Below are 13,512 nucleotides of genomic sequence, written 5' to 3' on the forward strand. Positions count from 1 at the left end.
TCTCTCTCTCTGTGTGTGCCTATCATAAATAACTAAGATAAAAAAAAAAATAAGATCTGGATTCTATCAACTCCACCTACTACTTTGTTTAGATACAAAATTTAGTCACTTTCTGCAGCAGTCTTTGGCCTCATAGTTTTCCATATTACTATGGAGAAAACAGAAAAAGTGTGAGTAAATAAACTGCTGGATCATATGCAGTCCTTTGTCCTCTGACTACACATGTATTTATTTTTTAGAAACAGGGTATTTTAAAACATTCTGCTGTTTCCTTAGATTTATTTGTATCCTGCTCTATGGCCAGTCTCTGTTGTTAAACTCATCATTTCAACAAACCAAACGCTTTTCTGACAACTTATCCAGAGTATAAGCAGAAGAGAAATTATCTCACCTTTTTAACTGAAACACTGGCCAATGACCTACAGAGATCTACAGAAATGTTCCCAGGACATGCCTAAAGGACTCCAGGCTACTCACTTCTCTCCAAACTGAACAGTTTGGCCTTTTTCCCTAAATTCTCACTCTCTACCACATTTTCCAAAGAAGCTTTGAAGTATAAGACCCAATACTTGGAAAATACTAATTTTGGATGGTATTAGCAATTTAAGTTTTTATCCATTCTCCATCTGTCAATTTCCCCATTAATCAGCTTTAATTCACTTCCATATCCATTGGGGAGGGGCAGGAGGGCAGTGGGATATAATGTCAGGAAGGCTAGTAACATACTTAAAAATGAGCATTTCAGTTCAAACCATGGTTTGGTTTTTGTGGGATTTAATTTCCACTGAACAGAAACCAAGTACAGATGTATTTGATTTCTCTTTAAGAGTTGGTTATGGATGAGTAGAATAACCAGAGAAAATGCAACGGAAAAACACTGAAGCAGCGTAGACAAATAATTGTACCTTACTTTCTATCATGTGTTTATTACCCTTTTGCACTACAAAAATAAAGTATATGATATAGCAAAACTTAGGCTAATGAAGTAGAAGAGAACCAAACAATTGTCAAAGGTGATCAGCTACACGTATACGGTATATTATAATTCTAATTAAATAAAACTGTGAGGTCCTTCAGCTATTAAAAATGTCATCAGCAATGAAGCTAATTTGTGTCTGACCAGGGCTTTTACAGTAACTGATTACTTACAGATGCCAAGCGCCCCAGGGAACTTTTGCCACCTGTTTTCAATTTTTGGATTGGCAGCCTCACCCTGACAAGGCTTACTGGTCTAACACTGGATTGTGCCATCTGTTGCAATGATGTTGGTACTTAATCAATAGTTTCTATAGAATACCATCTACATTACTGAAAGGTAGTTATTTTAGCTTTTCCCTAGATACTGTCATTATTTGTAACACACAAAGATAAAATCCTTGAATGAACTGCATTGTTCAAATATTACAGCCCTACATAGTTGGTGAACAAGTCCTGAGTGATGCTCTCCTCCATACCAACCAGAATCTAAGAACCAAAGGAGGCAACGGGTTTGCCGCCAGAACACAGGTGTCGTGAAAACCACCGCTAAACCTAAACCAAAATGGGAAAGGAGAAGACTCACATCAACATCGTCGTCATTGGACACGTAGATTCGGGCAAGTCTACCACTACTGGCCATCTGATCTACAAATGTGGTGGGATCGACAAAAGAACAATCGAAAAATTTGAGAAGGAGGCTGCTGAGATGGGAAAAGGCTCCTTCAAGTATGCCTGGGTCTTGGATAAACTGAAAGCTGAACGTGAACGTGGTATCACCATTGATATCTCCCTGTGGAAATTCGAGACCAGCAAGTATTACGTGACCATCATTGATGCCCCAGGACACAGAGACTTTATCAAAAACATGATTACAGGCACATCTCAGGCTGACTGTGCTGTCCTGATTGTTGCTGCTGGTGTTGGTGAATTTGAAGCAGGTATCTCCAAGAATGGGCAGACCCGTGAGCATGCCCTTCTGGCTTACACACTGGGTGTAAAACAACTAATTGTTGGTGTTAACAAAATGGATTCCACTGAACCACCCTACAGCCAGAAGAGATACGAGGAAATCGTTAAAGAAGTCAGCACCTACATTAAGAAAATTGGCTACAACCCCGACACAGTAGCATTTGTGCCAATTTCTGGTTGGAATGGTGACAACATGCTGGAGCCAAGTGCTAACATGCCTTGGTTCAAGGGATGGAAAGTCACCCGTAAAGATGGGAATGCCAGCGGAACCACACTGCTTGAAGCCCTGGATTGCATTCTGCCACCAACTCGTCCAACTGATAAGCCCTTGCGTCTGCCTCTCCAAGACGTCTACAAAATTGGTGGTATTGGTACTGTCCCAGTGGGTCGAGTGGAGACTGGTGTTCTTAAGCCTGGTATGGTGGTCACCTTTGCTCCAGTCAATGTTACAACTGAAGTAAAGTCTGTTGAAATGCACCATGAAGCTTTGAGTGAGGCTCTTCCTGGGGACAATGTGGGCTTCAATGTCAAGAACGTATCTGTCAAAGATGTTCGTCGTGGCAATGTGGCTGGTGACAGCAAAAATGACCCACCAATGGAAGCAGCTGGCTTCACAGCTCAGGTGATTATCCTGAACCATCCAGGCCAAATCAGTGCTGGATATGCACCTGTGCTGGATTGTCACACAGCTCACATTGCTTGCAAGTTTGCTGAGCTGAAGGAAAAGATAGATCGTCGTTCTGGAAAGAAGCTGGAAGATGGTCCCAAGTTCTTGAAATCTGGGGATGCTGCCATTGTTGATATGGTTCCTGGCAAACCTATGTGTGTTGAGAGCTTCTCTGACTATCCTCCTCTGGGCCGTTTTGCTGTTCGTGACATGAGACAGACGGTTGCTGTGGGTGTCATCAAAGCAGTGGACAAGAAGGCAGCTGGAGCTGGCAAAGTCACCAAGTCTGCCCAGAAAGCTCAGAAGGCTAAATGAATATTATCCCTAATACCTGCCACCCCAGTCTTAATCAGTGGTGGAAGAACGGTCTCAGAACTGTTTGTGTCAATTGGCCATTTAAGTTTAATAGTAAAAGACTGGTTAATGATAACAATGCATCGTAAAACCTTCAGAAGGAAAGGAGAATGTTTTGTGGACCATTTGTTTTGTTTTTTTTTTTTTGTGCGTGTGTGGCAGTTTTAAGTTATTAGTTTTTAAAATCAGTACTTTTTAATGGAAACAACTTGACCAAAAATCTGTCACAGAATTTTGAGACCCATTAAAACAAAAGTTTAATGAGAAAAAAAAAAAAATAAAGGAGATATGAGGTCATCGTACTCAATCTCTCATCTAATGCAGGAATTCCTTCCATTATAAGTCCATTGACTTCACCTTCCATTTGAACATGCTTACTATCTCATAAAGCAGTCCATTTCTACTTTAAACAGTTTGGCAACCTTATAAAACCCTTCCTTACATTGAATGGAGACCTGTTTATTTATGACTTCAACTGGCTGATTGTTCTGCTACTGGAATGACATAGACGAATTCTACACCTTCACCTATGACAGCGTTTCAAATATTTGAACTAGCCATGGAATAAGATCAAGTCTCTTGTAGACTAAATATTGCAAGTTCTTTCAGCTAAGTCACAAAGTATTTGTTCCCTTTACTTCGTCACCTTAGTTGTTTATAATATAAATTAAATCTGTAACATCAATGCCAGTATAAAATCTTTCTCTTAAAATGAACATAATACCAAATAAACCAAATAACAGTTTTAACTGGGATGCAGTCTTTGATTTTTTTCTGAAACTTAAACTGTCAATATAACCTAATAGTATATTTACTTTTTTAAAATAAATTTATTTTTATTGGTGTTCAATTTGCCAACATATAGAATATCACCCGGTGCTCATGCCGTCAAGTGCCCACCTCGGTTTACTTTTGATGTATCTTGCTTCATGCTTGACTCTTATGGATTCCCCCCACCTTTTAAGACACGAAAGCAAGAACTTCTTTCTTTTTAAGTTGTATTATCAAAGCTGTGCTGCCTAACTACCTAAAATTAATTTGGTATTCTAGGCACACGAGTGAGGTGTTACCTGCAATTATTTACAGTGCACTGAAATGTGACTCATGTGCCTGGATTCGAACTAATTTTAAGCAGTTAAGTAAGCTTTCCACATAGTTTTCATATGTTTTATTTCTTATAATATGTTTATCATTACCATTATCATTGTTTTCTCCTAATATGCTTTTTCTACCTTTTCTAGTTTGAGCATGGAATTTCTTAATGGTAAGGAACAAAGAAGAAAAAACTAAATGGTTTTCATGGGTTAAAGCCCAAATAATTAAATACAGTGTTTTGAGCCCATTTTGTTCATTTATTTATTTGTCTTTTCAAACTCTCATAATTTTCTGAGTTCATCTAGATATAATTCAATTAACATTCTTTCTTTTCACTTATCTTTGGTACTATTTCCATCTTCCCATCTTCTGGATTCTGGACATGTCTTTTGAAAAGGTAGCTTAATATGGGAGACAATGTACACATACTGGTTCCCTAAGTTGCTAATCATTGCTCAATAAACCCAATTGCGATTTTGTTACCCAACAAAATCTAGAATGAAGCAGTTAATAGAAAAAGGGGATGTGATATACATTATACTAAAACATGTACGTAATTTTTTTTCTTTTTAAAGGTAAAGGATGTGATGGTGTCATTATGGTGATATTTAACACAAAGTTGGCTTATCCAACTGCATATAAAATTTGTGCCATAAAATAAGTCTTGCCATGAGGTTGCCATCTGTTAGCACTGATGAAGACAGGCTGGGATTTATGTCTGAACAGGCCATTCAGAGCTCTGGAATGTGGCTGTGGATACAGAGACCCCGGCACCAGCTGCCACAGTTGCACTGCTAGGCCCTCAGAGCCATTCACCCAATATTGTCTCCACATTCCAGGCCAGTCTATGCTGGGAAAAACGTGGATACCAATTGTTCCCTTCTCTGGGAGTCTGGCTCACCAAGTGTGGGCCTCAGCACAGCTGGGAAATCTTCAGGCCCATTGTGGCTTGACTCAAGTGCTAATGTCTTGCTTTTTAGTCCAATATATTTAAAAGACTAAGGGGAAGGGAAATGGAGGTGAGGGAAAGTTGACTAGTGATAAAATGCAAAACTGTAAACTGTATGGTAAACTCATGAAACAAGATAATGTAATAAGCTCATATTTCTCCTAAGTGTAAATGTAATACATAAACATAAAATAGAACAAGTCTGATAATTTCTTCTGTCTCTCCACCCAAAAAGGTACAACTGTACCTGCTGAATAATTACTGACATTTCACTTCCTGATTTACAGTGGCATCATTTAACCCAAATTATAATATTTATTTCTTTCAATATCATATACCTATATAGACCTAGCTATCATAATCTCTCTCTCTCTCTCCCTTTCTCTCTCACCTATCTATCTAGAGATAGCTATATTACTTAGCTCTGGCTTAATGTTTGTGTTCTTTTTAGTACTTGCAGTTCTATATATATTTATATTATATATTATATGCATTTCTCCGACTTGTTATCATGTTGATTACAATATGATCCTAACAGCCCACTCTAGTTTTCTTTACTTCAGGAAAATTATTGAAGGTCACTTGTTTCATTTTACTGATATCTGAAAGAAGCATCTTCTAGAATTGAGAATGGGATCATATTAGTAAGAAGGGCATTGCAAATCCATTTGAAGACTACTGGGATATAATTAAATAGGAACTTTATTCCAAAACTAGGGCACACAAACCCAGTGTTAATAATAGCTGTTCTGGGGCATGCTGAAGAATCTGAAGCTAATCATCATGATTTCTGAGATTCATACATTTAGACACTTCATTTAATTGTGTAATATATATATATATACATATATACATATATATATATATTTTGCAGAGAAATCTGTGCTCTTGGGAATCTGTGGAGTACAAGAATAAGCAATGTTAGGCTTCCTCACTCCTCTGTTTCACCAAAGCCAGGGGATTTGCTAGTACCAGAGACATGACTGTATCATTGAAGACAAAAACGTCACATTGTCTTGGTCATATGATACCCAGGACATGTAGAGACTGCTTATACTAAGGAATCCCAGGTGATGTACTATGGAATTAAGGTGATAAAAAAGTGAGTACAATATGCCTGACGTGAGACCAAAGGCACAAATATCTGCATTTTCAATGAAAGTACAAAAAAGTTGAACAACAGTCTGTGCCAATTTTATAGAATTGTCTAGGGGACTTGATGATTGTGGTAGAATTTCTTCTCAAAAAAGGTTGTATTCTACCTTGAAACTGTTGCACTAATCACAGCTAAGTCTAGTAATTTTTTATGTGAAGTGGTAGAAAAATTTTGAGGGAGTTAAATAATCTACTGGATCATCTAGTTTAATAGCACCCTCAAGCAAAATGTTTATTGTTTCTGAGTAAATGCAAATTGCTTAATGCTGCTCTGAAATGAACTATTGTAGAAGAGTGGCCAAATTTCCAAATTTTTCATTTGCAATATTCAAAAACTCACATATCTGAACAGGAGATTTGCATGCAGGAGGTTTGTTGTAGCATGCTCTCAGGAATAACAGTTGTCAAGGAGTGAGGGGAGCAGAATAAAGCAAAGGGAAAAATTCAATTGTAATGAAATTATAACAGAGGCCTGGGCAAATCCCAGGAGGAGCTCTAGAGCTACAAGGACCCTTGAGAGTTGTCTTCCATGGAAGCACAGAACCCACTTACAAGTCCCCTTTGTTGACTAAGCACTATGCTAAGGTTTGGAGATAATGAAAAAAAAAATGGTGCCTATCCTCAAGCAGCTCGAGTCTAGTGTCTAGTGAGGCAGAAAGACATGCAAGGAAATGATGACACAATGTCAGGTGACCGGTATTGAGATAATGGTGTGTCGCACCATGCTGGGGGAAATGCCTAGCATAAAACCCACAACTCAGAAGCTTTATTACAAAGGCATTGCCAGGACTCTGTGCATTTATTTATTTATTTATTTATCCCTTTAGTGATAAGTTTTGACTGCTTTTAGTGTATTGTTCCTTCAGACTTTCTGAGTTATCTCTATGGTGAAGAAAGATGAAGAGCCATTTAATTACATTATGTGGAAGTGGGATGCTAATAGTTTGGAAACAATCCAACCCTGAAACTTTTTGGCTCACATAAAGGACTGATATTGAAAACCTGAGGATCTTCTTCCTTCTTATTGCTATGCTCACTCACTTACAAACAAACAATAAAGCCATAAGCCTCTCCTGGTGTACTGACACCAGCTCCCAGGAATCAAATGGTTCTTGCCAGTTCCATTTTCAGTGTTGTCCAGTTGGTAGCTTAAAACTGGCCATGGTGGGAGTATTTACACCAAAGAAACAGGCAAATGCTAGAAATCAGGGCTATTTTTGTTCCTCAGAGAGCTGGCTGTTAAACATTTACTGGCACACCGTTGTTTGTAACTGATACTATTTTGGTAGTAAAGGTTTCCTAGTAGCCACATTCTCAATAACAAATGTACAGTTTTTGCATTTACACATGCCTCATTTTAGAATCACGGTAGGTGGAAAGTGAGAGACAACTGCCACCTTCCCAAAGAACCAGAAATCAAACCAGTTTTCTGACTTCAAACACAACCTAAAACCTAAAGAAACAGAAGCGTGCCTCTAATCAGTGACAATCAAAAGGGCTCTTCAGACATTTTCCATAATATACCCCAAAATCTGTGTCCTTGGGTCAACTACATCAGATGTCAGATGAAAATAACAGTAATGAAAAGTGATCATACCATCGTAGGGTGTAATGTGTTACTTCAGATTTCAGGGGAAAAGAATGTCCTATGAAATACCTTCCCTATAAAGTTTATTTCTGGAATGTTGTACACCTGCTGTATAAGGTGACTTACTAAAACAGAGTACAGAAGAATAGGTAGAAAAAAGTGCCACAGAGAAAGGCGCAGGGAGGGCTGAAAGCTATAAGCTATTATACAATCATAAGAGAGAAAACTTTTAAAACAATTCACAAGATGGCTGAAGATATTTCAGTTAAAAGAAGGACAAGAAAAGTTAAAAATGAATCCCCTAGAATATGAATAAATCATATAAGCAAATGACTTATTAACAGTCCATCAGAATCAAATATAAATTAAATGCTATACTTCTCAATATTTATTTATTTATTTATTTATTTATTTATTTATTTTTAAAGATTTTATTCATTTATTCATGAGAGACACACAGAGAGAGAGGCGCAGAGACACAGGCAGAGGGAGAAGCAGGCTCCGTGCAGGGAGCCCGACATGGGACTCAATCCCGAGTCTCCAGGATCATGCCCTGGCCCAAGGCAGGTGCCAAACCACTGAGCCACCCAGGGATCCCCTACTTCTCAACATTTAAAACTGTAGTGCTTAATCTATAGCTTGCATTCTTTACGTTCACGTACAAAAAAAAATTAAATATCTTACCAAGAACTGCCGAATTTGATTAATTCTTTTAGTTAAAGTACATTATAAAACTTGAATTAAAAATTTATAAGTGTTTTATTTGAATTGCAAAGTGACGCTGGGCACACAAAATAACACACTTTGCAAAGTTTACTTGAACAGTGACTCTTCTGCTATTGTATTTTATTCAGTGACTTATGTGACTTGTCATGTAATAGTCACACCTGCCATCATTCACAGTTCAGCAGTTTCTGACCTTCATTTAGGGCAGGGGTTCCTGAAGTGTGGTCCCAGACTAGCAGCATCACTTGGACACCTGTTAGAAATGCAAATTCTTGGGACTATAGTCGATAACTCTATTGAATAATCGAAACTTGCTAAGAGAAGATAATTTAAATGTTCTCAAAAAAAAGTAAATATGGGACGTGATGAATGTGTTAATTAACTCGATAGGGAAAGATCCTTTCACACTAATACACATATCAAATCATCATGTTGCACACTTTAAATATCTTACAATTTTACTTGCCAACTACACCTCACTCAATAAACCTAGAAAAATAAATATAATATATTGTATATATTATATAATATATATTAAAATATATATATAAATATATATAAATAAATATGTATAAATATATAAGTATATATAAGTATATATAAGTATATAATATATGCATAATATATTATATAATATATAAAAATAAATAAAATGCTTTATTAAAATAAAATATATAAAATCATATATATATAATATATATATATATTATATATATATATATAACTTAAGGCTAGAGTTCAGCAATCTGCAGTTTAAAAAGCCCTACAGATGATTCTGATCTCGATCCAGTTTGAGAACCACTGGTTTAGATATAAAATATATATTAGGGTAAAATCTAATTTCCACAAGGACAAACACACATGGCACCTGTAAGGGCACCGACTACATCTATGTTGGTCATGTCTGTAGCATTAGTATCTTCTACAGTGTTTGGTCTAGAGTCAGGGTTGGGAAACACTTCCTGAATGAAGAGTCATCCTTTGCTGTCTTTATCAGTTAAAGAAACAGTGCTAAGTGAGCTTTGTTGCCTTTAATGAAATTCAGATTTAGGCCTTGCCTCAAAATTCATTTTGGTCACATTTTCTCTGTTGTAAATAACCGAATCCTGGTTTCAGTCAAATGATCCTGAATCTATTCCTTTTCTCTGTAAGTTCTCCAGACAAAAATGGTTTGGCATGATAACAACCAAGTGCTTTAAATTCAGTACAATTTCACTTGCAGGGTTCATCCCTTTATTTCTAGAAACAAGCATTTCTAATACAAAAATGTTACCAAATTTCAGCTCCATGGCAGAAAAAAGTCCCTACGATTTATTTCTTTCCATATTTAAACAAACATATAAATATCTAGTTGCCAAAAGTCGCCTCATTTTCACAAAATGTTCAGTATCAATTGCTTTGAATGAAGGTGTAGCAGAGGTGATCATTAGAGCACGTTCTTTATTCAAGAATATAGCAATAGCCACAATAGAAATGAATCCTTTAAATTTGTAGGCAACTGCTTCATAGCAAGTACATCATACAACAGACAATATAGTATCATTTTGAGGGGCTTCCTAGCATAGTAAAGATATCACCAGTGCAAAGCAATCAAGTTTCAACTCACAAATCAAGTGAGACTCTAATGAGGCTAATCAAATTGACACCTTTCACAGGTCACTGCAAGCTTCCCAGAACAAACATTCCTCCAAGACCTCTCTGTCTTTAACATATCACCTAAACATCAACTGCTGGCCCCAGGCATCAATGACATTGACTCCTTTAAATAAACACCCTCATTGCCAGAGTTTGCTTTGATTTTTTCCATAACTTGCTGGAAGTTAATCTGACTGATCTTATGAATTCCAGAACTAATCATGTCATATGACAAAGATTCCTGAAGAACCTTCTTTTATGCCTTTGGTCTTAATGTAATTTTTGTCAGTTTTAATGTATAAGATTTTGCTAAGATTTTTTCTCTCATAAGGTTTCTTTAAGATTGCACATGCTTTGGACACTTAGCAGAATGCTAACAACAAGGGGTCATTAAGTTACATATATTCAAATGTGCTTAGAGCTCCACAACAGCCCAGTTGTAGCTAACGATTGAACATCAATGCAACACTATCCTATTTGGTTGGATTGCTATCATTCTTTTTGGTACATTCAATGAGAATGAATGGCTTGTATTTTGATCTTGAAAATAATGAGCTTACACAGTATACATTGCTGCTATTGAGTTTAACTATCTATATAGCTCAAACAAAGTAATCATTTCATTTAATGTTCTTCATCAGTGTGCAAGAAAATGTGGAAGTATTTTACATAAACACTGTATAACAAACAGGAAACATCCTGCTAATAATGGCTAAGTGAATTCAAACACAATGCTATGCTACAGTCATAACCAGGAGCTTCCAAAACTGCCTGGCAATATAGATGTACAATTTAAGATGAGATATCACAGCTCAAGGCGAGTAAGTTACTGCTGCTGTTTTCTAGGGCACTAAAATAACTGGCACACTTAAGTCTTCATAGATTTTATATTCTTTAGTCTTTACGGTCAATGAGCTATGTACATTGATGATTTGTTCTTCGATTGATTATGCAAAATGGCAGTTGAGGAGTATTAAGTTGGTCATGCCCCATGCAAACAGACCTTGTGTGGCTATCATAGCTTATTTATTTATTTATTTATTTATTTATTTATTTATTTATTGCTATCATAGTTTAATATAAACTTCCTTGGTCAAAAGGTAGAAGGGAATTATCTGTTTGGAAAATATCTTTTAAATGTTTGACGGTATGAGTGCAAGTTCATAGGAGTTGGATATCATCTAACATTATAGTATTAGAGAAGAAGTGTTGTATCTTCTTGAAGAAGAAAAGATTCAAGATATTAGGAACAGAATAGGAAAGGATAGGAGAGAGAAGCTAGCCAGATCATGAGGCTCTACCCTTAAAACAACTGTAGTTGGAGTAGTTGGAATACTCCAGAGACACTACAACAGCAGATATAACCTCTGTTCCACTGGTCATTTTTTGCTGCTGCTGTACAAATCTCTTGTTCAAAATTCCCCTTCTGTCACAAGTAGTAGGAGAATCATTAAGTTTTGTGTTAAGTGCTCTTTTGTTTGGGAGAGGTGGTACTCAAAGATGGTGCTGTCTTTTCTTATATATGCCAATAGCACAGCACACAGAAAATATGAAGGAATAGAAATCTAAAAGCTCAAGACACAGAAAATGTCTCAGAAATTTCTGTAGGTCCTATTCTATTTGTGTAGGTCCTAGAATTGGAGGTGAAGGTATTGACAAACTCTTCCTAGACCTTCAAGATATTCAGGTCCTTAAGATTCTATTTGGTTTACTGGATGTTTTCCATTTTAAAGAAATCTCGTACACCTCAGGACAGAATTTTGTAAGAGATACATAGGTCCCAGTTTATGTCTGATTTACAAAAGGTTTACAAAGTTTCATAGGTAAGCCAGGTTTACAATGACTGATTTAAATAAATATCTTTGTGATTCACTCTACACGGTGGTATAGTTCAGATATGAATATTACTAAATTTAATTTCAGTAAGTTCCAATGGTACAAGCTATTTCAAGATTTGTAAATTAAGATGTGAACTCTTAACTCACAGAGACCATATATTTAATGAAAACCTGGACAAGGTCCTCACTAAGAAAGGAGCCAAATAGACTTGGGGCTATAAAGAAATCACTCTAATGCTAGTTGGTTTCCTTTCAGTGATGAATCTGCTTTTAGTAGCTTTTTATCAAAAGACAAAGTTAGATAAGACTTATATTCAATTTCTGGTAACAAGTTCTTTGATTTCATTTTCCTTTTTTTTTAAATTAGAAATGTGTTTCTCAGCAACACTAAGATGATCATTTCAGAAATCTTTGTTATCCCTTTCTTAAAAATCATTCAACACCTTTATAAGAAAAAAAAAAGGTTTATAAGATGGATAGTGATTAATGACTTTTACGTAATGGATGTAATCCTGAGTAAACTGCTTGACATCTCGGGATTAATTTCTTCATTTGCAAAATGAGTGTTCGATGGGATCATAGGTAAGGTCCAAATTCAGGTTAATTTCTTACCTCTGTTCAGGTATCAGAAAGAAAAGTAACTTTTGCTTCTAGTTCCACTTCTAATCAGAATCTTATCTGAAACAAGCCACAAACAGTGGCTCAATGGTCCACACAGCACCTGCTGAGGACTCACAATTTCCTCTGTTGGCCACAAGATTATATGCCTTGATGACTTGGCAAACTGTCAAGGCACAAGGTCTAAGATAGTTTGGGAGCCTGACTTGAAAAACAACAAAAAATTTACATATTTGTCTGGTCTAGAGTTAAACACAATTTGGGGGGATGATTTACTCTTTACACCTAATTGAAAAAAAAAATCTCCCCTTCCCAGACTAAATTCTGGATGACAACATAAAAGGTAGCTGTGGAATTAACTTCCAGTCCTAGGCTACATCATAGTGTTGGAGAAGATATACTAAATCCGAAACGCCCTGGCCAATAATATTCCATATACAGTTCAAATTAAATTTAGAAAGAGAAGAGTCTGATGACAGACATAATTGGCCTTATCAGACACGTCACTGAATAACAAAAGAAGATATGTCAGTTTTCTGATTTAAGTGTTTAGATGTCAAAGGATGGTATATTTCACAGGTTATAATAATTTATTTTATATCTGTAGGTTTTATTTCCCATAGAAAAAAAGCACATGGTGAGTGATCAGGAATTTTATCTTGATTCAGAGAGTACCCAACTATCACTCTCCACAATAACATGGGGTAAGTGTGAATGATGCCATGGAAATAGTCATCTGTATCTGTCTTAGTAATTGTATAACAGGAGCCCTATTGCTATAAAATCAAGCTTGATTATACCTTTAGATGATAAAGAAACAGATGATTAAGCTCATCTGCTCTTCTCTATATGAAATACCAGCAATGTATACAGAAACAATAATTTTCATTTAAGAACATATGTTAATCCAAGATGTTAGATCTAATAGAAAATAAGTTAG

At 36.2% G+C, this 13,512-nt stretch overlaps 1 protein-coding gene across 4 annotated transcripts in view; it reads right to left on the reverse strand.

Moving 5' to 3' along the window:
• The window catches only part of PLXDC2 (plexin domain containing 2), a 514,506-nt gene that overhangs the window by 319,550 nt on the left and 181,444 nt on the right, over positions 1–13,512 (reverse strand). Inside the window, exon 1 of one of the 4 annotated variants that reach the window (XM_077896882.1) lies at positions 3,272–3,379. The exons of the other annotated variants lie outside the window; for them this stretch is intronic. Coding sequence (XP_077753008.1) covers positions 3,272–3,332 — 61 coding nt within the window. The 5' untranslated portion in view covers positions 3,333–3,379. Of the gene's footprint in view, positions 1–3,271; positions 3,380–13,512 lie in introns of those variants that run through there. 4 annotated transcript variants of the gene reach the window in all.

The sequence above is a fragment of the Canis aureus genome, chromosome 5 (assembly GCF_053574225.1).
Source record: "Canis aureus isolate CA01 chromosome 5, VMU_Caureus_v.1.0, whole genome shotgun sequence".
Taxonomy (NCBI): domain Eukaryota; kingdom Metazoa; phylum Chordata; class Mammalia; order Carnivora; family Canidae; genus Canis; species Canis aureus.